Here is a 23,587-nt window from a genome sequence, read left to right as displayed (position 1 = left end):
TAAATCAGCACTTAGATCAAAATATTCCTCACAAAAGCTTCACGATCGGCGCACCACTGATTTGAAAAGAAAAGAAAAATCCTTTCTTGGGTATTCACAGACCTCTCTGCTCTGACTCTGAACTTGAATCTGTTCTTCCTGCCCCAGGTAGACCCTCATGTCCAGGCCTCTGCACCTGATGCTGTTTGGCCCTCTCTATCTGCCAGTATATTCTCTAAGTTATGCTGAACCCTCTTGGACACCCAGCCCCATCCAGCTTAAACTGTACCTCCTGCCCAGTCTTCTTGCATTCCTGCTTGGATCCAGTGCTCTCTGAGCAGAACACTTCTATCAGCCATGTAGAGCACTGCTTTTTCCAAATCTTAACAGAGAGAAAATAGATCACCTTTGTGTATTGCTCACATGGCTCCCAAAGGCCTAGGAACCAACATTTCCACCGGCACTCTCACTAGGCCTCTGGTGCTGCCCTGTGCCACTGAGCATCATCTATCTCCTCAGCTGCACCACCTCCTTCAAGATCTACATCCCTGCACCACCAAGCACAGTGGTTGCCAGAAACAAGGGCAAAGATCTACTGCCTTGATAGTAGAGAAGGGACACTGAATGGGGAGACACTAGAGAAAGAGGAACCAAAACGATTCAACTTTCAAATGAAAAACAGAGAGAAAAATCAAGAACTGAATAAACAAATCAAAAAACCCATCTAGGCCACACACACACACACACACACACACACACACACACACACACACAAAGACCATCCAGGCCAACTGGTCTGAAACACCACCTTAAACTTAGACACCTTTTTACTAAACTGTGTCTATCACAAGTAGCAGCAGGGAAGTCCAGAACAAAGCCCTGTTCTCTTGCCCATGTCACTTTGGGAGGTCACAGGACAAAGAAATACGATACTCTCAATCAGAGGAAGTGGCAAAGTAGGAGACAGCACGCCCTACAGATGATATTTCTATTCAGGTTGGGACTAGAGGAGTTACCTGTTGCCATGAGAAATACTGACCTCACCAGATCTACCTCTTGTGCCACTCCACGAACCAGGACAAGGCCTCCAGCCTCATCACAGAGGTTGAGAGGCACCAAAGACCAGTGAAAAATTAAAGGCCTAAGGCAGGAAGAAATCCCTATGGAAGCAAAGCATATGGCCATCTTGTTCTTCTCACCCTCAGTATCCACAAATTGCTATTCGCAACCAAATGACAAGTTTTTAAATATTTTTAAAAATATCCTCCCATTCCAGGACACAAAAACAAAGTCAGTCATAAACAAGAAACTTTTAGCTGATCCAGTCACATACAAATTTATGAACTCATCCCTAGAATTCTAAAGCTTTGGAATACTCTAGAATAAAGCTAGTCATATCTAACAAGTAAAAGAAAAAAAAATGTAAATCTTCACTACCAGCATAGTAAGACACAAAAAGGTCCTTCCAGGTACCTAACTGCCAGTAGGGAAAAAGAAAAACAAGTCTCCAGTTCCTGATTTTCATGGAGGACACAACATGAAGATGGGAATCCTACAGATAGTCTACAGAAGCATCTGTCTCACTGACAAGCCAGATGATGAATCTTTCCAGGACGTTTGTAAATTCTAAGAATATATCTAATACAAACTACACAAGAGTGCTTAAAACCCTCCCAATTAATGGGTCCCCCAAAGTCAGAGGCTGAGCACTCTGAGGCGGTCCCATGGAAGCTTCACATCTGTACAGAATGAGAAGCAGGTAAGGATGGGGCAGAGTATGGATCCACACTCCAAATCGCCTTTGAGATTAACTGAAGAGCCCAAAACTGGACAACCTCTTTGCACCATGCTAATGAAGAATTAAGCTGGCAGATTCTCAGAAACATCTAAATTCAAAAAGAGGGGGGAGAGAGACATTCCTTGAGAAGAAATCACTTTGCAATCTAACCAAAATTGTAAACAAGAGATCCTCTGCACTTAGGCCCAATCCTCCAGGCCTTCCAGCATCAGAAAATCCCCCCCAGTTTCCTGAGGCCTCTTCTAAAGACACCAGCAAACACACCATGCCATCTGTTAGATTATCACAGTGCCCTGGACAAGGGGACTCACACCCCATTCAGCAGGGCCTCAGAAACCTCCACCACTCGAGAGAGCCGGTGCAGTGTAAATGCAGCAGTTTGAATTCCCACAGCAAACACCTTATACCAAGGCAACCAAAGAAGCCACTTAAAAAGAACTAAAGAAAAATGGTGTCATTGATACCAATAAAAAATTCAAGGTCCAGAGTTTTTACCTAGGTCTATTTTTTAAAAGACTTTGGAAAAACAGCTGACTTTGCCTAAGAGAGAACCCCTGACCTGAGGGTGAGCCCCACCCACAAGGGGCTTTCTTACCCATTCCTCTGCCAAGGGGCTCGCCAAAGCTTCGAGACATTCCCATCTTGTTTCTGGCAAAGTCTCTCTCAAATCCTCCACCCATGCCACGCTCCATCTCTGTGGAGAAAAATATTACCCTAGGCCTTTCCAGGAATACCACTGTGTTTTAGACATGATAAATAACTACAGGCACGCAACAGCCACCACCAAATCAGCACTCTTTCCACAAGGAACCATCATTCGTCCTTTATTCCTTAAAAAAGTCACTTCGAGTCAATCCCTAAAAACTATCTACCTTTAGTCCATTAAGGACTGACCAACGTTCACTATAAGCCTCACTTGTATGGTATACCAGTACCTACTCCTACAGCAAATGGCATGGGCACATGCTGAGTCAAGGGCAGGCTGCAGCAGCAGCTACCACTTCCCCGCCTCTCCTGGGGCTTTCCATGCGCTTATAGTTCATAGAATCCTCCCAACAGCCTGCATACCTGTATTCTCCCTCCAAGATCACTGCCCCCATACAAAGAAAGGGAGGCTCAAAGGACTTAGTAACTTGACCAAGGTCACATGCCTGGCAAGGGGTGAGGCAAAGATTAGAACCTAAACCCAATGCAAGAATCCATACTCTACTAACACAAGCATATCCGCACAGAATATAGAAACATGCCTGCATATAATAGGTCTTCCCTACTAACAGAAGTAGTTTCCTCTACACAAGGATGTTGTTAACTTTGTTAATTTTTCCTATGCTGAGAGCAGGACTTAAATTTTATAACATCTTTTAAAAGCTAAGGTCTTAGTTTCTATGGGGAAAGCCTTTGATGATCTCATCACCAGCTACTTCTTTCCTCTAAAGCAAGACTTAAGATGTGTAGCACACTGTGTCTCCCTCCTGAACTGAGAGGGCCTTGAAAAATCTAATGTTGCTCCTTAGAAATCAAGGTAAACAGGTGCTATATAATGATCACCTTTACTTGTACAACTACCAAAAATGGTTATCTACATATCAAGTACCTATACTTTCAATGAAGTGAACAAGTCTACCAAATGCAGGCTAGAATTATGAATTAATTAGAAAATGCCAGCAGAAGGGTGCTTGGGTGGCTCAGTCTGTTAAGCATTTGCCTTCAGCTCAGGTCACAATCTCAGGGTGCTGGGATCGAGCCCAGCAGCAGGCTCCCTGCTCAGTAGGGAGTCTGCTTCTCCCTCTCCCCCCCACCTCATGCTCACTCTCTCTAATAAATAAAAATGAATGAATGAAGGGAGAGGGAGAGGGGGAAGGAAGGAAGGAAGGAAGGAAGGAAGGAAGGAAGGAAGGAAGGAAGGAAGGAAGGAAGGAAGGAAGGAAGGAAGGAAGGAAGAGAAAAGAGAAAGAAAAGAGAAAGAAAGAAAAGAAAGAAAGAAAGAAATTTTAGCAATTGGTGAACTTGCTTTTCAGTTTGAATTGACCTAACTGAATCTCAGGTTGGCAGTGTGCCATCTGCTGAAAATGTAACCAACTTGCACAAGCCTGCATGGGGTAGGCAGAAGAAAAATCTAAAATCTCAGAGTGGTACTATAATGGACAATGCTCTGCTGTGCTCCTTTAATCCCTATCATAAGGGCATAAAAGGCGGCAGCATTTTGCCCCCCTTGAGATAAGGAAGTCCTATATAGGCAGCAAAGGCCTCAGAACTCATCTTCCCAAACAAAAACAAAACAAAAAACAAACAAAACTCATTTTCCCAACTGTCAACAGGCTCTACAGTTCAGGGAGCCCTCTGTGAATTCCAATGTACTACCCAAGAATTCCAACGTACTATGAGAGAGAGAGAGAGAGAGAGAGAGAGAGAGAGAATTTCCTTGTCAAATATTACACATCATTCTTTGGTATTTGATGAGTTTTTAATTTATAATTTTTAATATCCATTCTATAGGACTTGACCTCTACTGCTGACTGACTGACCCTGAGATTCTGATTTCTAATCAGTCTGGTGTCAGCACCTCCAACTATAGTAGATGCATTATGGTCACCAATTAAACACTAAATTAAATCAAAACATCTTTATCAACTTTCCCCCTGATAAAGTTGATTGCACTCAGAACACAGTTCAAGTGGAAGAAGTCCCTATTCTCTACTACAGAGGATGATGAGGGAAGACTTGGGAGTACCTGTATCTGAGAACATCTAAGAATACTACATCAGAACACATCCTCCCACCACTGTAGCTCTCCACGAGAATCAACACTTTGAACCTTTGGTCAACAGGCCCATAACTGTGACTGCTGCATTCCACCTGCCAGATTATCGAGGACTTTGCCCATACTACTCAGCACAGCCCCACCCCCTCTTCATCCATTTCTAAATCACATCACTCCACTCCTCAGCAACTCCAACTCCTAATGACTCATCAATTTTGAGCAAACACTCTACCAAGCCAGATTCCTCCAACTCTTTTTATTAGAATTCCTATACACATTACAAGCTACAGGCCAGCCAGAAAGCACACTGGAAACGCAGACCTTTGTCCCTTCATTCCTGACTAATGGTGAGGACTTCCCTACAGCTCTTTATCATCTAAAACAAGGCAACCCTCCCCCATTAAGAAGGGCAGTTTATTCATCAGAATTTTCCTTCTTTCCAGTTGACAATTAAGGTCTATCCTAGTAGGATTCTCACTTGCTCTACTCTCTCTTCACACTAAAGGATACTGCAGGTTAGCAAAGAAACATTTAAATCTTTAATGACCTTCCATCCCAGAGAAGCTTATGTGTATAAGGAAAGCTATATCCCCACAGGTGAGGTGTCAAGGAGTCAACCAACCCCAGAGGATTTCAGAAAGACTGAAGGGTTCCCAAGGCCCTAATCAGGAGGGGCTGAAGCCCATGCTGGAGGCAGTTCTAAAAGGCAGAATTACAGTGTAATTAAAAGCCAGGCTCTGGAGCCAGATAGCCAGGATCCATATCCCAGTATTACTAGCCATGTGACCTTAGGCAAGTCACTCTCTGGGCCTCAGTTTCTGACGAAATGATAAAAGTACCTACAAATCACGTGGTTCTTGCAAGGACTAAATGAACACACTATTATATTTCTATTAAAGGGTTGAGAAGGCTAGAAGATCTGTATGATAGCACACCAAAACTCCCACTATATAAATGCTAAATTAAATCAATGTCTCTGCTCACAACTCAAGAGTTTTATGAGAGCAGATGATCAAGAACTGATGCAGTCCAGCACTCCAGGGGATATATGAATTTGATCAAAAACTCCAAAGAAACTAATAAAACTAATCCCTTACACTTAAAGACAATTTTAAAGTGAGAAAGATACCTTTAAAGTGAGCAAAATACAACCACACTTATCTACAGGATGCTTGCTAGTGCTAGAGACAATGAAAAAGTTTTATTATTTTATTGGGTAATTATGGGGGAATTCAGAACACGGGACATACATTTAGTGACTAACAGGATTAACACTTACCTACTAGGAAGTCTAGCTGCTGAAATACAAATGTGATTTTAATAACATCTAAGGCAATTCAAAGACATCTAATTAAATAGAAAAATGGAAGGGGCAAATCATTCATTAAAAAAGGGTTTGTTGCCTCAAGGTCACCCAAGAGTCAACAGCCAGTAGGGGGCAGGTTTAAGCAGAAAGAAAACACAAGGCTCACCATTTATTCTGCCCATGTTCATCCCAGATCCAAATCGACCCATGTTTTCCATACCGCCACCAAAAGGTCCCTCCATGCCTGCAAGAGATATTCACATTTGAGCACCATTTCAATGAGACTGTTTACACTCATCGGAAAAATAAAGAGATTTTCAGGAGTTTCATCTTGGGCATTTTCTGCCAGGAACTTCCTTACCAAGTGTAAGGACTTTAGGAATAAAAATGCTACTGCCCTTGCTAAAATCACCGTCTTCAAAAAGCTAATCTGATCCAACCCCCTCAACAGACAAGCAAAGAGAGGCCCAGAGAGATGGAGTGATCTGCCCAAGGTCACAGAGCTAGTTAGTGAGAAAGCCAGAACCAAAAGCCAAGATACCCACTGGATAGACTGACAGGTAAAATTAATTTCTAGACTCCAACTTTTTGGAAATCAAAGCAAGAATTCATGCAAGGCTTAAGGGAAAAGAAAGAGGAAAAGTGAGAGAAAACCATACCTAAAAGTGATTATATTTTTACTTCATTTTAAATCTCTTACCTCCCATTTTATTTATTCCAAATCCTATGCCTTCCATTCCCATTCCTTAAAAAGAAAAAGTCAATGCAAACTAAAATTATGTCAAAGCAGTAACGTTTGAACTTAAAAAGCACAAGAAATTCCAAACCAGCAAATGAACAAAAAATATTCCTGATTATGAACATATTTTAATTGTAAAAGAAAAGGAGGATGGAGAGGGCTCTCCCATATCACCTTTCAAACTATCGCATCCCAAGAAACTATGTCTTTAACAAAATAATCACCATGTGACTCAAAATTCTGTAGGGCCCACATACAATTTTAACAAAAAATCAAGTCAGGGCATTTAAACATGATATATAATTACTGGATACAAACTGAGGAATACTCTTTTTTTAGAAGTTCATTTTAGGGAATATAAGTCTTAAAATCTCCTTTGAAGATAAAATTCTCTAAAAAGCAGTTCTTAAAAACACTTGAGGCTTCCCTCCCCGCCACCCCAAACTTTCTTCTTTGGTTTTGGGGGGAGGGGGGGGCATTAAACTGATAGGGCCATATTCCAAGAAGGCCCAGGGCATAGAGGTCAGCCCAGAGTTTAATGTGGGGGGAGATAAGGGACAGGCAGAACTAACGGTAGCAGGGTGAAGGGACATCCATCCTGCAATTCAAAGGATTTTAAGAGAGCTCTAACTCTATAGTCATAAAAATGAAATAGTTCCTAATAGTATATAAATGTCTCCTGCACAGAATGAAAATGCTAAACAGCAAAGTTTAAAGCATATTCTCCACAAAGCTCTCATTCATTAGCTACTTCTTATCTTTTTGAACAAAGACAACACTGAACACCAGGTCTTTGTGGCCTGTGACAGCTACGTTGTCATCCAATGAGGGCCTCTGTGCCTTTTTATATCCATCAATGCCCTTACCCTAGTCTAGGAGCCGTTAACACCAGGCAATGGCCCAAAGGGTGTCTGGGTAACAGACTGTGGCAGTGCTATGGTCTGATGGTCAGGAGACCTACAGTCTCTGTCACTAACTGATAGTGTGACCTTGAGCAAGACCAACTCTCTGGTCTGCCTCCTTTTATCAAATAGCTTAACTAAGCTCGGAAGGTCATCCAAGGATAAAATGCAAACATATGGTAACTTTAGAAAAAAGGATTCAAGTCAGTAAAAATACAAAATATTGCTTTTATCAAAATGAATCAAATGAATGAGGGAATTCTGCCCCAAATAAATCTTTATTCCATTTGAAGTACTTAATGTCTAATTATTCTAATAGTTCACTTGAGTCACTAACTTCCCCAGAAATCTCCAAAGTACACTGTAGTTCTCACCTGCGGGTCCTATGTTTCCCATGCCAATGCCTTTATTCAGGTGATTGGCATCAATAGGCTGTCCTCCTGGGCCTAACCCCATGCCAATACCACCAAGTCCATCTGAAAAGAAAAGAGAAAGTTGGAACTGTAGATTAGACTTAGAAAAGCATATCCTTCCAAGGCAAAAAGTCTTTGTTTACTGTGTTGTAAATGTCACACTCCATTCCCATTCATCCACTTCCACGAGCAAACCTAGGGCCTAATTCGAAATTCAACACTGGTACATTTGGGAGCTATCCCTTTCAAGACGTAACTTGTCTCTCTCTCTCTCTCTTTTTAAAGATTTTATTTATTTATTTGACAGAGAAGGGGGCAAGCACAAGCCAGGGGAGCAGCAGGTTCCTTGAGGAGCAGGGAATAGGATGCAAGGCTCAAAGCTCATCCCAGGACCATGATCTGACTTGAGGTGAAGACAGAGCTTAATTAACTGAGCCACTGAGCCACCAAGGCACCCATCAAGGCATAACTTCATATGCAATTAGATTTGAGTTTGTGATATATATAAAACAAAGACAAGTTAAAAAAAAAAAAAAAACAGGCCTCTTGAAAATTACAGAAAAGAATTACGAACAACTCACATGTAAAAATCATGGACATTTATTTACTTCCTGTATCTCGAACTGAGAAACACCTGATTATAAAAGACAATTAACATCAGGTGGCCAGCAGCGCAAATATACCTAATCTCCACCTCCCAACCTGGTACCCCAAAAGACTTTTCCCAAGAAAAAGCCAATTAACACTGGGCATACACTGTTCTCTGACTCCACTGTGGGCTGTTTTCAAAACAGTGAAGCTCGTGTATCTTCTGCCCAGAAAGCTTCCTAATCTGTGGGGATCGATATACACAGTTCACTCTCAACTCCATGCTCCACAAGGCAGGGATGTAAGAATATAGACTGGTCTCAAAATAGCCAACAAGACCTGATAGTGTAAGACATTTCTGATGCTCTGAGTGACCGCAGTCTGAGGCTTAAACCAAGATCAGGTAAAATATTTTTAAATGAGAACCAAATACTTGTAAATGGGAACCAAAACAAAATAACAACAAACCCTGATACCAAGGGGGCCTGGGTGGCAAGGTCATGATCCCAGGATCCTAGGATTCTGCTCCCTGGAACCTACTTCTTTCTCCCTCTGCTCCTCTCCCTTCCCCTGGTCTCTCTCACACACAAGCTTTCTCTCTCTCAAATACATAAATAAAAAATCTGGGCAACCCGGGTGGCTCAGTGGTTTAGCTCCACCTTTGGCCCAGGGCCTGATCCTGGAGACCCGGGATCGATTCCCATGTCAGGCTCCCTGCATGGAGCCTGCTTCTCCCTCTGCCTGTGTCTCTGCCTCTTTTTCTCTTTCTGTGCATCTCTCATGAATAAATAAATAAAATCTTTTTTAAAAAATCTAAAAAAAAAATAAAATAAAATAAAAATAAAAAAAATCTTAAAAATACATACAAAGAAACCCTGATACCAGTTCCCAGATATTTAATCTGTTTAATGGCCCTGTGTTTTTAAATTGCATAGAAACAGCAAGAGATCACCAAGGTTACTTACTCCCCAAGGCAGCCTCTGAAATGTGCTGGGAGACCAAAAGCCATGGATAATGGACTCCCTAGGGTCCAGTGTGTGCCAGCCAAGGCTCCCAAATAGCCCTCATCCCACCTCCTCCAGGCACAAAAGTCAACAAGAGCCATCACCTTGATCCTGGGTTATCAATGCCAAGTGGTCACATTCATTAGGACAAAGAAATATGATCTTTCTCTAAAAAAATGTTAATTTTCATAAGATAAGCCACGTTCTACTCTTAAAGCCACTGACCTCCCCTCAAAGTCCGCCTCCATTATGCTTCCATAATGTTAAACCAAAGAGGCGTTCATTTTAGTGTTCTAGTCTAGGCTCCCATTCAATTCAATCTAATGCCGGGCCTTAGGCTTGACCTCTTCCGCAACCCAGACATTCCCTGGCCCTCAGAACAGACCCACTCCACCTGCATCACCTAGTATAAGTTCTCCCAAACACAGTACAAGCAAGGCCCCCTTCTCCTGTCACCTAACTCCCAGGCTTCCATGTGACTCCCTGGCCCTCCCACTGCTGCCTATGCTCAGGCTTGACTCAGTCCTGTGGGCTTGCCAGAAAACATGCCTAGAGCTTCACTCATACGCACCATTTCCATCTGTGAGGTGATCAGTCACCTAGCCTTCCCTGTCACAGGACAGACTCCCCCTATATAAAAATCTGGATGGGGCAGACCGGGTGGCTCAGTGGTTTAGCACCGCCTTCGGCCTAGGGTGTGATCCCGGAGACCTAGGATCGAGTCCCATGTCAGGTTCCCTGCATGGAGCCTGCTTTCTCCCTCTGCCTGTGTCTGTGCGCCTCTCTCTCTCTCTCTCTCTCTGTGTGTGTGTGTGTGTGTCTCTCATGAATAAATAAAATCTTTAGAAAATCTGGATGGCTGCACTTCACATTCCGTAAGATACACCCATTCAAAGTATATGGTTCAGTGAGCTTTAGTTTAGTTGGGGTTGCATACAACTATTACCACCATCTAATTCCAAAACACTGTCATCACACCAAAAACAACTCTCCACTTACCCCTCTCCCCAGGCAACCACTAATCTACTTGCTGTTGATGAATTCACCTGTTTTGGACATTTTCTACATATGGAACCAAGAGTCATCCATGCTGTGGCAGCTATCAGCACTTGATTCCCTTTTATTACTAACACCCCACTGTATAAATTTACCACATTTATCCACTTATCAATTGAAATCATGTTGCTAGGAACATCCACATATAAATTTCTCTGTGGACACAGTTTTTGGTTCTTTGGAGTACACCTAAGAGTGGCATTGTTGGGCCATACAATACTAACCAATCTGTTCTGAACCCAAGCGCAACTTGGTTTTAATTCACTGTGCAGTTTCTGGTTCTTCCTCACACAAGACACTTCCAAAATACCCAATTACATTCTCTAGGATGTAGTCTACCTCACCACAAAAGTAATCCTAACAACCTTTCCTAAGCTATGAATTTCTGTTCATTTTTTTCCTTAAGATTTTTATGCATGAGAGACAGAGAGAGAGGGGCAAAGACACAGGCAGAGGGAGAAGCAGGCTCCATGCAGGGAGCCCAATGTGGGACTTGATCCCAGGACTCCAGGATCGCGCCCTGAGCCAAAGGCAGATGCTCAACCGCTGAGCCACCCAGGGATCCCCCTCTGTTCATTTTTCACCCTGAAAAATAGATATTAAAAAAAAACAAAAACAAAAACCTTTTTGGAACTTTCCTTCAAGAACGATCAAGATAACTGCAGAATAGCACGGCACAAACTCAAGGGTAGTTTTCTGGTTAGCCTTAACCAAATTCAAAATCTAAGCCATATTGACACTACTTACGGGGAAGTTGCTGTGGACGCTCAGGAGGGAAAAAATCTCCTTTTGGTAAGGCCCTTTCATCCTGAAAAAGTAAGTAAATAAATCTTAGTATTTCTTGAAGCACAGCTTGCAACAGCAAAAGATGGAAACAACTCCCAACAATAGAGGACTGGATAGGAAATTACAATCCACCCGTGCCATGGAATAACACAAATCTAAAAAAATATATGGAAAAATACCTTTTGTATAAAGGAGGGAAGGAATAAAATATACATCCATGTTGCTATGGGGAATGAACAGGACCTGGGCAAGACTCTCACACTGTATCTTTTTCAGGCTTTTTGACTTTTGAGTCATGTAAAGCAATTATCTACTCAAAACACCAAATTGAATGTTTGAAATAACTACAATACCCCTTACAATTCATTTTATATTCTTCCTGAATTTGAGCCCTACTTAGATTGCCCCCAGCATATTCTAGTCGTGCTTGTATTAATCCATGACCCATAGCAAAGCCACAGCAGGGCTAAGGTTTATACTGCTGAAGTGCTTCAACAGAAGTTTAAAGGCTATATGAACCAAAGACTTAATATGTTCACAACAGATATGATACTGGCTAAACTTTCTTTCTTTCTTTTTTTTTTCTGGCTAAACTTTCTAATGTAATACAATGAAAAGCAGAAACCCATGTACATAACCATTCTTTGATCACTTTCTTAAGCAGGATACTCAACTGACCCCCATGCCGAAAACAAGCAACTGTGCAAAGGAAAAAATACCTGAAGAGCTGCATGAGCAGGCAAAAAGTTGTTTCTGTCATAAATTTGCTCAACATACTGCAGACTACTTTAACATAGACCGATCCATAAATGGATCAGTAGAGTCCCTATGCATACTCTTAATAATCCCATGTTTTTGCTGGAGTTATTTGAAAGTATTATGCAGAAAGAGAGCCTATTAACTTACCATTTTCACGTGCATTGGTCTATCAAATAGCAGTTGACCATTAAACATAGCTGATATTACAATTAAGGTTATTTCTTACAATTCTAAAAACATGCACAGGAGAGAAATACATGAGAAAAATACTTCAACTGCTACCAGTCCCTCTCAGTAGTGAACTTATGAGCAATTCTAATTTTTCATTATATTTTTAAAATGTTTCTATAATAAGCATAAAAGCAACAATAAATAAAACTCAAGGGTGGGAGGGGGAGTAAATGTCAGCTTACTTCTTAGGTGTGGAGTTTCATTTGTATAACCCTACACTTCTTACCAGATCATCCTCTTAAGTACTGGCATGAGTATTCTGTAGGTGTCCAATGGGTACCCCACCATTTTTTGAAGCACCATATTTTCTGGGTAAGATACACAGTAATAGACTTAATCTGAGTTTACTGACTGTGTCCATGTATGGCATTTTCCACTGTGATTACAAAAAGATAACTCTAGGGTCAGAGACAAGTGCTTCTTCTAGAATGAGTCAATCCAGCAGAGAAATAGGGCCAAGAACTTATATATGAAATAACAATATAGAATTTCTCTTCTTTATAGACTTCTCCCCTCAAACCATACTCCTCTAAAAAGAGAACGATGGAAAAGACCACTCATGGGCATGTGCCTTTTTTCTCCCTACGCAGTACCAAATCCATTCTATCAGAGAGAACTTTTAAATTCCACAGTAATGCATTCCCTCTAGTCACTCAGGAAATATTAACATACAAAGTTACCACTTCCAAAAAAAAAAAAACCCCTATTATTAAAGACAACATTTAGGCCAAATTGTTCACCAAGAGTTAAATTCTGATAAAAGGATACATATGGCTTGCACAGCTTCAATGGACTGTTCAAAAGTAACAGTGCCTATTCCACGACTTTTTCCATCTTTATCCTCAAGAATGTCTGCTCGGACCACCACACCAGCCATACTAAAAACTTCCTTCAGCTTCTTCCAGCCAACTTTATAATCCAGCTAACCAAGACAAAGGAGAAAAAAATTTTCAATGCAGACATCTTTTAGAAAAACCATTTTCATTATATGAGTGCAATATGCTTTGGATCGAAATAAACATTTAAAAATAACGTGACATTATTTTTATTATACTGGGTGCCTGGCAGGCTCAGTCGGTAGAGCATGTGGCTCCTGATCTTGGAGTCATGCATTAAGCCCCAAATGGGTGTGTGTACTTAATAAAAAAGATTTTAATAAACATAAATAAAATTTTTAAATGTCACAAAAATTTATCACCTGCAGTGGAATTTTTCAAGTAGGATTATGAAGCCTGGCCTTAACTGCTATTCACTGTCTCTTTCCTCTGAAAGAACAGGTTAAGTCAACTCATACCTTTCAAATTAATGCTTATTTTGTGAATATTTAAAAAATTTTTTCTTCCCCAGCTTAAGTTCACCATCATCCTCCCCAACCCACTTTCCTTTAAAAATATTTCCCTTTGCAAATGGCAAGAGAATCATCTTTCATCCCAGACACAAGAAGAAGGGAAACATCAGCGCTGTGGATATACTTTTCCGACCTGAACCTAAATAAACCCACAGGAAATGCAGACTCCACTACCACTTCTGTAACCAGAAAAAGTCAGTAAACATGGTCCCAATAGACCATTGTCAGGCCTGTGACGTATCACTACAGTAATCACTATGGGAGAAAACCCAACTTCAAAGCACAGATCAAGAAGAGAGCACACCCTCCCCCCCCCCTTTTTTTTTTAAAAGATTTTACTTATTTGAGAGAGGAAGAGCACAGAAGGATAGGGAGAAGTAGACTTCCCACCAAACAGAGAGCCTGACACAGGGCTCCATCCCAGGACCCTGAGATCAGACCTGAGACGAAGGCAAATGCTTAACTGACTGAGCCACCCAGGCACAGAAGCATAACCCTCTTTAAATTTTTTCTTCTCAAACATCAGAACTACTTTTATAACATATTAACAAGATTATTTCATAAAGTTCTGATTTTCTATTTTAGACAATGTTTCTGTTTACTTACATTTGCTACAAATACCGTGCTTCCAAGTCTTCCAGCCTGTAATGCATGGATAATCTCATTTGGGATGTTAGGATTATTTAGGATACTGGGTGGGATATTAATCATTCCTGGGCCACCTGGTCCCATACCCATCCCACCGGTCGTAGCCATCACCTTTTGCATTGCTCTCCTGGCATGTTCACCATCAGGATCCTAAAACAAGCACAGAAGTGTTAGGTTTAACTGACTCAGTGATAACTAAGATCATGATCTCACAAAAAGTGATATTCCCAAAACTCCAGAGATTGAGAGGTTGTTTGAAAAGCATTTCTTGAGATCTATAACAAGAAATTCAAATGAACTCAACCATCAGGCTAGAAGAATTCCAGCCAAAGGTATGAGGAAGAAAGAAACGGTGTAAAATTTAACTCTCAACTTAACTGAAAGGGAGGTGGGGTAGGGTGGATGACATGATTAGTTGATATAATATAGAACACTTCCAGACGGAAATAAGATCTTCACAGGCTTGGTATAGTTGAGTCTCACTAATTTTCAATGGGGCTTTGTAATTTCTGATAATCCAATCAGTGATTTTTTTCCCCCCAAAGTTTGAAAACGCAGTTCTAGATCACCGAGGTACTCCAGTCCTTCATGTTATTCAGGCGTTGGACTCGTGTAAGGTCTGCATAGGTTTGTGAAACTCTGGCATTGACACTAGTCTTGAACTCTTTGCCCTTTCATCAGGTGTCTCTTCAACACACAGAAACCTTAAACCCTACCACATTCTCCTGAGTTCTGAATATACTGATTTTCCTCTAAGAAAAACTCAAAATAAGTCAGGGAGAGATGTAATTGACAAAAACTTCCCTCTCCCTCAAAAGAGAAAAGATCTCTGGTTTGGATTAGATATGAAAGTAGATTAATGACAAATTCGCTTTAAAAAAAAAAGAAAAAAAGGTTGACTAAGTAAGAATAGGGTTCAGGCTGGGTAAAACCGTAGACGAAGATTCCCTTAACGTGTACGTGCGCGCACACACACACACACCATGTGGGCTTGGTCTGAGTACCCCTGATAAAACAAGGCAGGCTGCTAAGCCAAATCACAGATGTTAGGAAGGCAGCAGTTGCTCAGGATGTGCTCGGCCACTATTCCAAAGTTCTTATAGGAGTGACTACTGAAGCCTGTGACTGACCCTCTTCATTAAAAACAGGTTGATCTCCTCCGTAAAATGTAGTCAAGCACTATGTGTGTCTTTTCCTAATTCCAAACAGGGACAACTCGACAATTATAAATGGTATCCACATTGTTTCAAGAGCTTACTTCTTTGACTTTCAGTGGTCTTCCACTCAGACTATGCTTGTTTAGAACTTCGGCAGCTTTTTTCATGCTTTCTTCCATCTTGAATTCAACAACGCTATGAAGAGTCAAAAGGAGATGAGTGAAACCAGTCCTGCAATTTAGAAGGCTCAATTGCCAATAAGTAACTAGACAATACTTACGCACATCCCTTTGGAGGAAGCCACAGACCAGTCAGAAGAGCAAGGAAAGGGGGGAAAAAAAAGAAAAGAAAAGCATAGTAAATATCAATGACAATTATATAAATTACAAGTATGATTTATGTAACAAAGTTAGTTTTTAAATTAAGCCCTTCTAATGGGAAGCTCACAGGAATGTCTTGCCTACCCTTCCTTATTAAAAGCTGGGCTCCTTATTCTCTCCTCTGCCTGCACATTACCAGCATTGCACTATACTTGCTGAGGTTATAAGCAGACCTAAATTCAGGTTCTCCAAGAAATCACACAAACTTTAGATCTGCTTCTCTTTGTACTCAAATCAATTCCTTATCATACTCCTCCTAAATCCATCCCTTCCATAAATTAAAGCTCATCCTTTGATTATTCTAAGCCATTCTATTGCACGACAAAATAATTTATTTTCTCTTTAAACTAGGCCAATTTTAAACGTTCAGGTTTTAAAATTTGTTTTACAATTTACTGGCACAAAGGCGACTTTTCGGAAATCTTTGGTTCACACAACTTTCAAATTCAGCAAACGACCAAGAATAACATTTTCTAGACAAGAACACACGTTTTACATTAATATACCACCGCTAAAATTCCATGCATAATTCACACACAGCCAATTCCTCTGTTAACAAAGAGACAATGCTGCTATTGGTCCCCAGTTATCCAAATTGGGCATCCAAACAGAATACCAAAAAGCTCTTTGGCCAGCCATTTGGAAAAGCGGGACTCCCGTTTGCAAATCCCCTCCCACCCCACTCAAATGTTTGGCAAAATCAAACATAGCTACTATAACATGAGCACTCACTGCCTTCCTGATTTCATTCGATTCCACGCCACCATACAGTTACATTTTTCAAGTAGTAAATCCACAGAAGAAATTCTCTCAGACACTTACCCTTGACTTTCCTTCAGCGTCCATTAAGAGCTCCACGTATGTTACCTCACCAACTACAAATCAGTTTCCAGACGACACATAAACCAAGGGAGAAAAGCCAAGAAAACAATGGGAATTTAGAACAATCATCAGCAACCTTGTATGGAGCCTCTGCCTTATAAGAAAGCCCAGAAACACTCCATATTCTCTAAACCACCAAACTAGGCATTACAGGTGTGCAGTAAAAGTAGGTGAGACTCATTAACAATTATGTCCTTGATTTTCCTCCCACCACAAACAAGCTATTTCCACAGATTTCCATATCAATTTCCCTGTCTCGAATACTCAATCATGACTAGAGGCAATCCAAATCTATCGGAAAGAAGTCTGCATGATTCACTCTTTTGGGGAAAGGAGGAAAACAGTTTTACACAATATAATCTCATGGGTGAAAGCAGGCAAACAGCACACAAGCTGCAATGCCACCGAACCGAGCTTCAAATGCTAAATATAAGAATGTGCAAGTATAATACGCTCAAAGGCAAACACACAGTATGGCCGGCTACGTGGGTGCAACCATGCACTGGAGGGCCACGTGCTTAGCTTAATGCTCTGTTATCTTGAAATCCTTAATTTTTTAACAAAAGGCCTTGCATTTTCATTTTGCATGGGGCCCCACAAAATCTGGAGCTGGTCCTGCACATGGCATCAGGCTCCAGAACTGTCAAAAATAAGATATTTGAGTATCCGATCATAAATCCAGAGCAGCATCTGGATTCTCTTCAGTGAATTAAGCCAGGCTTTATCTTTCCTGCTTTCTCAACCTTCCCATTGAAAAACACAAATGCAAATTTAGAGTTCAGTTTGCAACTAAACAAGAAGACTCACGAGATTGAGATTCAGATTGAGATTCGGAACTACACAAAGGGAGGTGGGGAAACAAAGTATTTCAAAAAATTCAGCAGATTTTCCTCAAGGTTTGGATTGCCAATTCATGACCACCAAGACCAGATTTTAGAACCCATCAAGAAGACAACCACCAAAATGGCTGCTGAACTTGAAGATGGCACAAAGAGAACAGTAATTAAAAGTGTTAACTTGGAGAAAACAATCTCTTAAGCAGGTTCTCCAAAGTCAAGAAAGTGCTTTTGTCTTCAGGAATATTCTTTTTTTTAAAGGATTATTTTTATGATAGTAAAGTCTTCTCCAATTCTGTGTTCAACTTTGGTTTAACAGTACAAGGTCTAATGGCCTCAACAAGTCCTGCCTATTCTAAATCCTTTGCTTAAAGGATATTCAAATTACGAGGATTTTTAAATTAATAATAGCAAGGAAAGATTTAAACGTAAGATAAAATTACTTTTAAACTAAAATTAACAATTTGAAGGGCATGTCTATTAGTAACATATTTGCATGGGAGTTGACAACAAGGCCAAGTATTCAAAGTCACCTCCCCCCTTGTCCTTTCATGGAATGTTACAGAACCAAACCAGCACTTTGCACAAAACAAGAGAATCAGTGCAAAGAAATGAAGTAAAGTATAGGGACTGGTATAAATTTTGGAGTTACATACTCCAGTGGGACAAACTGAAAATGATCACAGCCAAAGGACAGTCAGGCAAATTATCCTTATTTTACCCAGACAAAAGTAAAGCAATTCCAAAAAAGGTGGCCATTCCTGAGGCCATGTTTTTAAAAAGCCATTCATTTCAACAGCAGCAGCCATTTGAGGACCAACAGCCTTATCTCCACTTTAATAAAAATGCCAAATAGTGTCAAGACAGTAAGAGACCTCAAATTTATTTTCTACAAGCTGTGACTACCATCTAGTAACCTTAAAAATAAATCATCACATATCTAACTCAAGACAACTGTAACTATGTTGTCAAATATCAAATACTGTTGCATATAAGTTTCTAGTCTGTGTCCATAAAGACACTTTATCAAAAAACTGTCACTGCAATCTAGAAACCAACCAAGTCCAAACCAAATTTTTTTCCTAAAAAGCTAGGTTTAGAAATTAGGACTTTTCCACTTAACATTCTAGTGATGGCACACATCCAACTTCAATCCTTAGCACCAAAACTGCTGAAAATGTCCCTTTTTGTTTTTCCCCAAATGGTATAGTTTAGTAAAAACAAAAAAATTACATTAAAAAACCCCTCGTCCTATCAGTTTAGCCACAGGTTAGGCACTCATTGTGGCTCCAGCATCAGTAGTGTTGTTCCCAAGGGAGCATCGATAATAACCATGATCCCTCATACATTCCCAACTTCTACCCTGAGAGACCGCATCAATTCAGAGATGTAAGCAAATTAGGGTTACAGGATCTGCAAGATGTGCTAGTACACACTTTAATGAAGACCACCCCTCTTTTAGTTCTACAGTATTAAAGACCCGTTTAGTGTGGTCAGTACAACTAGCAACAAAACATTGAAAATAAAATTTGCCACCTATGCATAGTCTGGTCACATCCAAAAAAATGAAGTTTAAAAGAACAAATCAACCAGAGCAGATGCTTTACTACTGAGAGACAGAGGTAACAAACTGGCCATAGCAACAGTCTCGCCCAGATGGAACTCACGGGCATTGATGGATAACACTGTTGCTCCTCCCCCTTCCTGCACACGGACAGGATCCATGGAATCCAAAAGGAGCTGTTAGTAAATTCTACTGCAGCTTTAAACATCAAAACATCCAAACGAAAAAACTAAAACTGAAAAATACCAGATGTTTTCACCTACCTTTTTTAAAAAATGCTCCAACAAATTACCTTTAGCCAACATTTACAATTTAAAACATTGCCTCAGGCATAAAACACATCAAAAGGATCAGAATGAACAAGCAACCCAAGTCAGGTAGTCACAAGGAGCTGCTATGATTTAACACACCTGCATAAATTTTTTTAAAATCACAAACAGTACCTATAATCTGTGTTCTCATTTAGTCTGAAATGGACTCAAAAAACAGAGGGAGTACAGAGGCCAAAACTTCACTGAAGAAAATTCATATATGAAAAGGCCTATAATTTAAAGGCGAGGGTAGAGAGTAAAGGCTCAAAAAAAGCAGGGCACGTTATTGAACACACTCATCCCTCACGTGGCCACTCTGATAGAGGGGCACAGAGTACCAATGCGTACTCTAATTTGGGAAGCTCGTGTCTTTAATATACAGACAACTTGAAACCTGGCAAAATAACTACAGAAGGACCACTTGATTTATGGATGAGCTAGAAAAATTATTGAGCCCATTCTTGCTTCTACTTCCACAGCAACAGGAGAAGAGCACTACTTCTCTAACTGAACCAAAAATTAGTACTTATTAAGTGAAGGCAGGCTACACTGTCAGGGTTCAACCAAGGTTGCCCAGAGACACAAATGTGTTAGCATAACAGGTCTTCACAAAGTGCCAGCTGAATTTCCAGAAAAGGAAAATATGAAAGAACAAATAGACTGGATGTGGATTTTTACTTCAACTGAAAATAAAACTCGGCTCCCTAGAACTCACAATGTAGGTTGTCTTCAAGAGCCAACTACACTTGGACTACGCTTGCCCTCTGGGCCTCAGTTTTCTGTCAGCTGGAATTTGAAATTTACTTAAAGCAATCCATCAGGGGTGCCAGGGTGGTTCAGCAGGTTAAGCTTCAGACTCTAGATTTTGGCTCAGGTCATGATCTCAGGGTCGTGGAATCAGGAAACACAGGGCTTCCACACTCAGCATGTGGAATCTGCTGGAGATCCTCTGCCTTTGCCCTTGTGGGTGCTCTCGAGTACACATGCTCCCTCTCTTGCTTGCTCTCTCTCAAAATAAATAAATCTTAGGGGAAAAAAAGTGATCCATTAAATGAAGACAGAGGATTAAGTGCTTAAAGAAATCTTTGCTTACACAAGTTAAACTGACTGCTGGTAAACTTGGGATTTATAGAGAGTAAACTCCATTACTGACTTTCCTTTATTCCTCAAACTGCTCCATGTTTACTCACTGCAGGTCCAACTCAGGCCTGTCTCTTTACAAATGCCCTACCTCGATGGAGCCAACTCCCTGGTTAGGCCAGGAGAACAAGCAGCCTAATAATGAGCTTTCTTCATCGACACAGGACTTCACAGTAATGTGGCACAACACTATTTATGTTTAAAATCCCCAAGGTCACCTTTTTCACCCACTCCTTATGGCCAACACTTTTCATGTGATCTCAATCTTTTCATGTGATCTCAATCTGGCCGATGATGTAAATCAGGCAGGCTGTGAGACTGTGAAAGCATCTGCAAACCTGGTGTGACAATCTCCAATTCTAATCTATTACACTGGCTCTCAAATTTTTTTTTTTTTTTTTTCAATTCAGCAACTCTTTGGTGTTCACAGCAGCCATTTGTTCCATGTACTATCTGTTAAAAAATCAGCATGATCAAAAGGAAGAACAACAGAATCCTTTCCTTGTTCCATCAGGACACTTAGAGCAGGAAGGGGAAAGTTCATCATTCTATTCTATAGGCTGCAAAAACTGTTTAATCCACATCCTTAACTTGGGGGTAGAGGATCCGTAGCAAAAAGAAAAAAAAAGAAAAAAAAAAACGCAGCCAGACTGAGAACGAGACAAAGCTCTCAATACATTTTCTCTTTAAATTTAGCAATGCTAATTTCATGACAGTGGTGCCACCAAACAAGCCTTATTACCCCATCCAGGGGAAAAAGCAAAGTGACCAATCCACATAATACATGTATCTTTAGTAGGATCTCCTGGAATGCTACTAAATGCTAAAATTTAAGACTGAGAATATACATTTGGTGGCCAAGAAGGGCGGAAAGATGAATTAGGGAGGGGTCCTGGAGGCAATCTCAAGGCATGATTAGCCTTAGAAAAGCTCCTGTATTGCCCCCTTCAAAGCTACTAGTTTACTTCTGAGAGACCGCAATTAGATAGTATGGCAGGGACAGGACATTTTCCAGACCTATAAGTTGAAGACAACAAATACTAACTTATTCAGATGGTTTCCTGAAACACCAGAACTCTTAAAATGCAAACCTATCAAGAGTGGTTGGGTTGTATGTAATAAGCCAAGTCTCCGTTGCTGGCCCACTCTGGAGATGACTTTGAGACCCACGCTTTTAGGGTGTTAAGTGCCCCTAACTGCAATAACAAGTCTTCAAAAAATGAAAACTTACTTGCAACAGGTTTCAAGTAAATACTTCAAATTTCAAATAACCACCTAAACATTATCAGTATACCAACACAAAAATAAAATTGCAATTTTAAACCTCATAATAAAAACAAACATTTTTAAGGAGACCTATATATGTGAACAGTAAAATTCTTCAGAAATCACATGATGAACAGAAGCATTACCATGAAATTACCTTTCTCTTCTGAATCCCTTTCGCCCACAATACAATACTACACACGTAATTTAAACAAAAATAATTATTTAACCTATACAGGGGAGCTCTAAACAAGAACATTTTAAGATTTGTTTATAATAACTTATTTACTGCACACCTGTAATTCTAAATTACACCACCAAAAAGTACACTGAAAGGGCTGAGCCAGGGCATTCGTAGCAGTATGCCAGGAGAATATGAGAACCAGTTTGGAAGTATCCAAATAAACCACCAGGCTGGCCCCACACTTAATACAGTGCAATAGGAAATTGAGGTGAACTGCTTCTACATCCAGAAACGTCATGGCTGCTGCTACCAGCTTAAGGCTTCCAAAACTGAATTACTGAATGGTAAAGCAGTAAAAATGTCACCTACTTTATCCATCATGTCCCAAAACTGGTTCACACACTCCTAAAAATAAAAAAATAATTTGGCCTGCAATCTCTTACAAAATTCTACAATTGCATTTTCAAAGCCACATTCCTGGTTCTTGGAACTACTATACCTTATTATCAATGAAGTATCAATTCAGCGGTTCAACCAAATCACGAGAACACAAATTTTTGGGGGTTATTCCAAAAACAAATTCGAATGAGACCCAACTGTACTGTACAGAAATTCTAAACTTGTATTGAAGCAGCAGTCCCAAAAACCAAGAACACTGCATCTGGGATGCCACATGACACGCCCTTCAGACAAAAAGAAACTTCACTCTTGCCCTAGGAGCATTGGCAGGAATGATTTGGCTGATCAAGGCAGGAAAACAAATCTCACACCAAACGTTTTTCCATCCGTGTTATCTGGAGAACTACTACATGGGAGCAGCCTACATGAATGTACAGAGAAGTTCACAGTGCCTAGTGCTTCTGGCATGTCATGGTCAAATTAAGTGATGGGACAATGATGGCAGTGGGCCAGTCATAAGTTCAAAACCCAATGCTGGGAGCACCAGTACAAATACCAAAATGGCCTATTCCAAGTGGCATCTCTGCCACTGAAATGTTAAATCATTTGACAATTCAAGCTTGAATCTCTTTTCATTATGAATGCTCCAGAAAACCAATACCTTTCAGTCCTTCAAAAAGACTCCATTTAAGGGTAATTTGATTCTAGGTTTCCCTTGGGGGAGACCTCAAGGCATCAGACAAATTGTCTCTATCAATAGTTTTGTCTAAACCAGGGCTGAGCAATCTCTTTAAGCCCTGAGTGCCACCAGCAGGGCCAAGAATCAGGAAAGAAAGGAAGACAAAAGCAGCAGATCAAGAATGTGGAAAGAAAGAGGATACATATGGTGTGCACGGGGGTGAGGCAGAAGACCATGGAGACAACCAGCCTCCTAGGACCTCCTGGTGGCAGCAGAGCTTCAGTTGCTTCCCCTGCCTTGGGCCAGAATCTGGACACTGGGCCACTACTAAAGTGCACCTGAAAGCACAGCGTTAGGTAACAGATGCCTTATTTTGAACTCTCCAATTGCCAATCTAACCTGGGAATCCTCCCCCCCCCGGGGGGGGGGGGGAGCCTAACAGTTTAAATACAAGCTAATGTTTTAGAATTT

General features: G+C 40.7%; 1 protein-coding gene across 13 annotated transcripts in view; it reads right to left on the bottom strand.

The window, feature by feature from the left end:
* HNRNPM (heterogeneous nuclear ribonucleoprotein M) overlaps positions 1-23,587 on the bottom strand; it is a 276,948-nt gene that overhangs the window by 6,758 nt on the left and 246,603 nt on the right. For 3 of the 13 annotated variants that reach the window (XM_077860179.1, XM_077860181.1, XM_077860185.1), the window contains exons 2-10: positions 15,577-15,670; positions 14,277-14,468; positions 13,091-13,244; positions 12,239-12,288; positions 11,294-11,354; positions 7,860-7,961; positions 6,545-6,589; positions 6,011-6,088; positions 2,373-2,471 (exon numbers count right to left, since the gene is read on the bottom strand). In XM_077860179.1, coding sequence (XP_077716305.1) covers positions 2,373-2,471; positions 6,011-6,088; positions 6,545-6,589; positions 7,860-7,961; positions 11,294-11,354; positions 12,239-12,288; positions 13,091-13,244; positions 14,277-14,468; positions 15,577-15,654 — 859 coding nt within the window. In that variant the 5' untranslated portion in view covers positions 15,655-15,670. Of the gene's footprint in view, positions 1-2,372; positions 2,472-6,010; positions 6,089-6,544; positions 6,590-7,859; positions 7,962-11,293; positions 11,355-12,238; positions 12,289-13,090; positions 13,245-14,276; positions 14,469-15,576; positions 15,671-15,755; positions 15,764-16,677; positions 16,731-23,587 lie in introns of all 13 variants that reach the window. The other 10 variants (XM_077860188.1, XM_077860189.1, XM_077860182.1 and 7 more) reach the window with 7 other exon arrangements.

Source organism: Canis aureus, chromosome 19 (genome assembly GCF_053574225.1).
Source record: "Canis aureus isolate CA01 chromosome 19, VMU_Caureus_v.1.0, whole genome shotgun sequence".
Classification (NCBI taxonomy): domain Eukaryota; kingdom Metazoa; phylum Chordata; class Mammalia; order Carnivora; family Canidae; genus Canis; species Canis aureus.
This window is presented reverse-complemented; position numbering and strand designations above follow the sequence as displayed.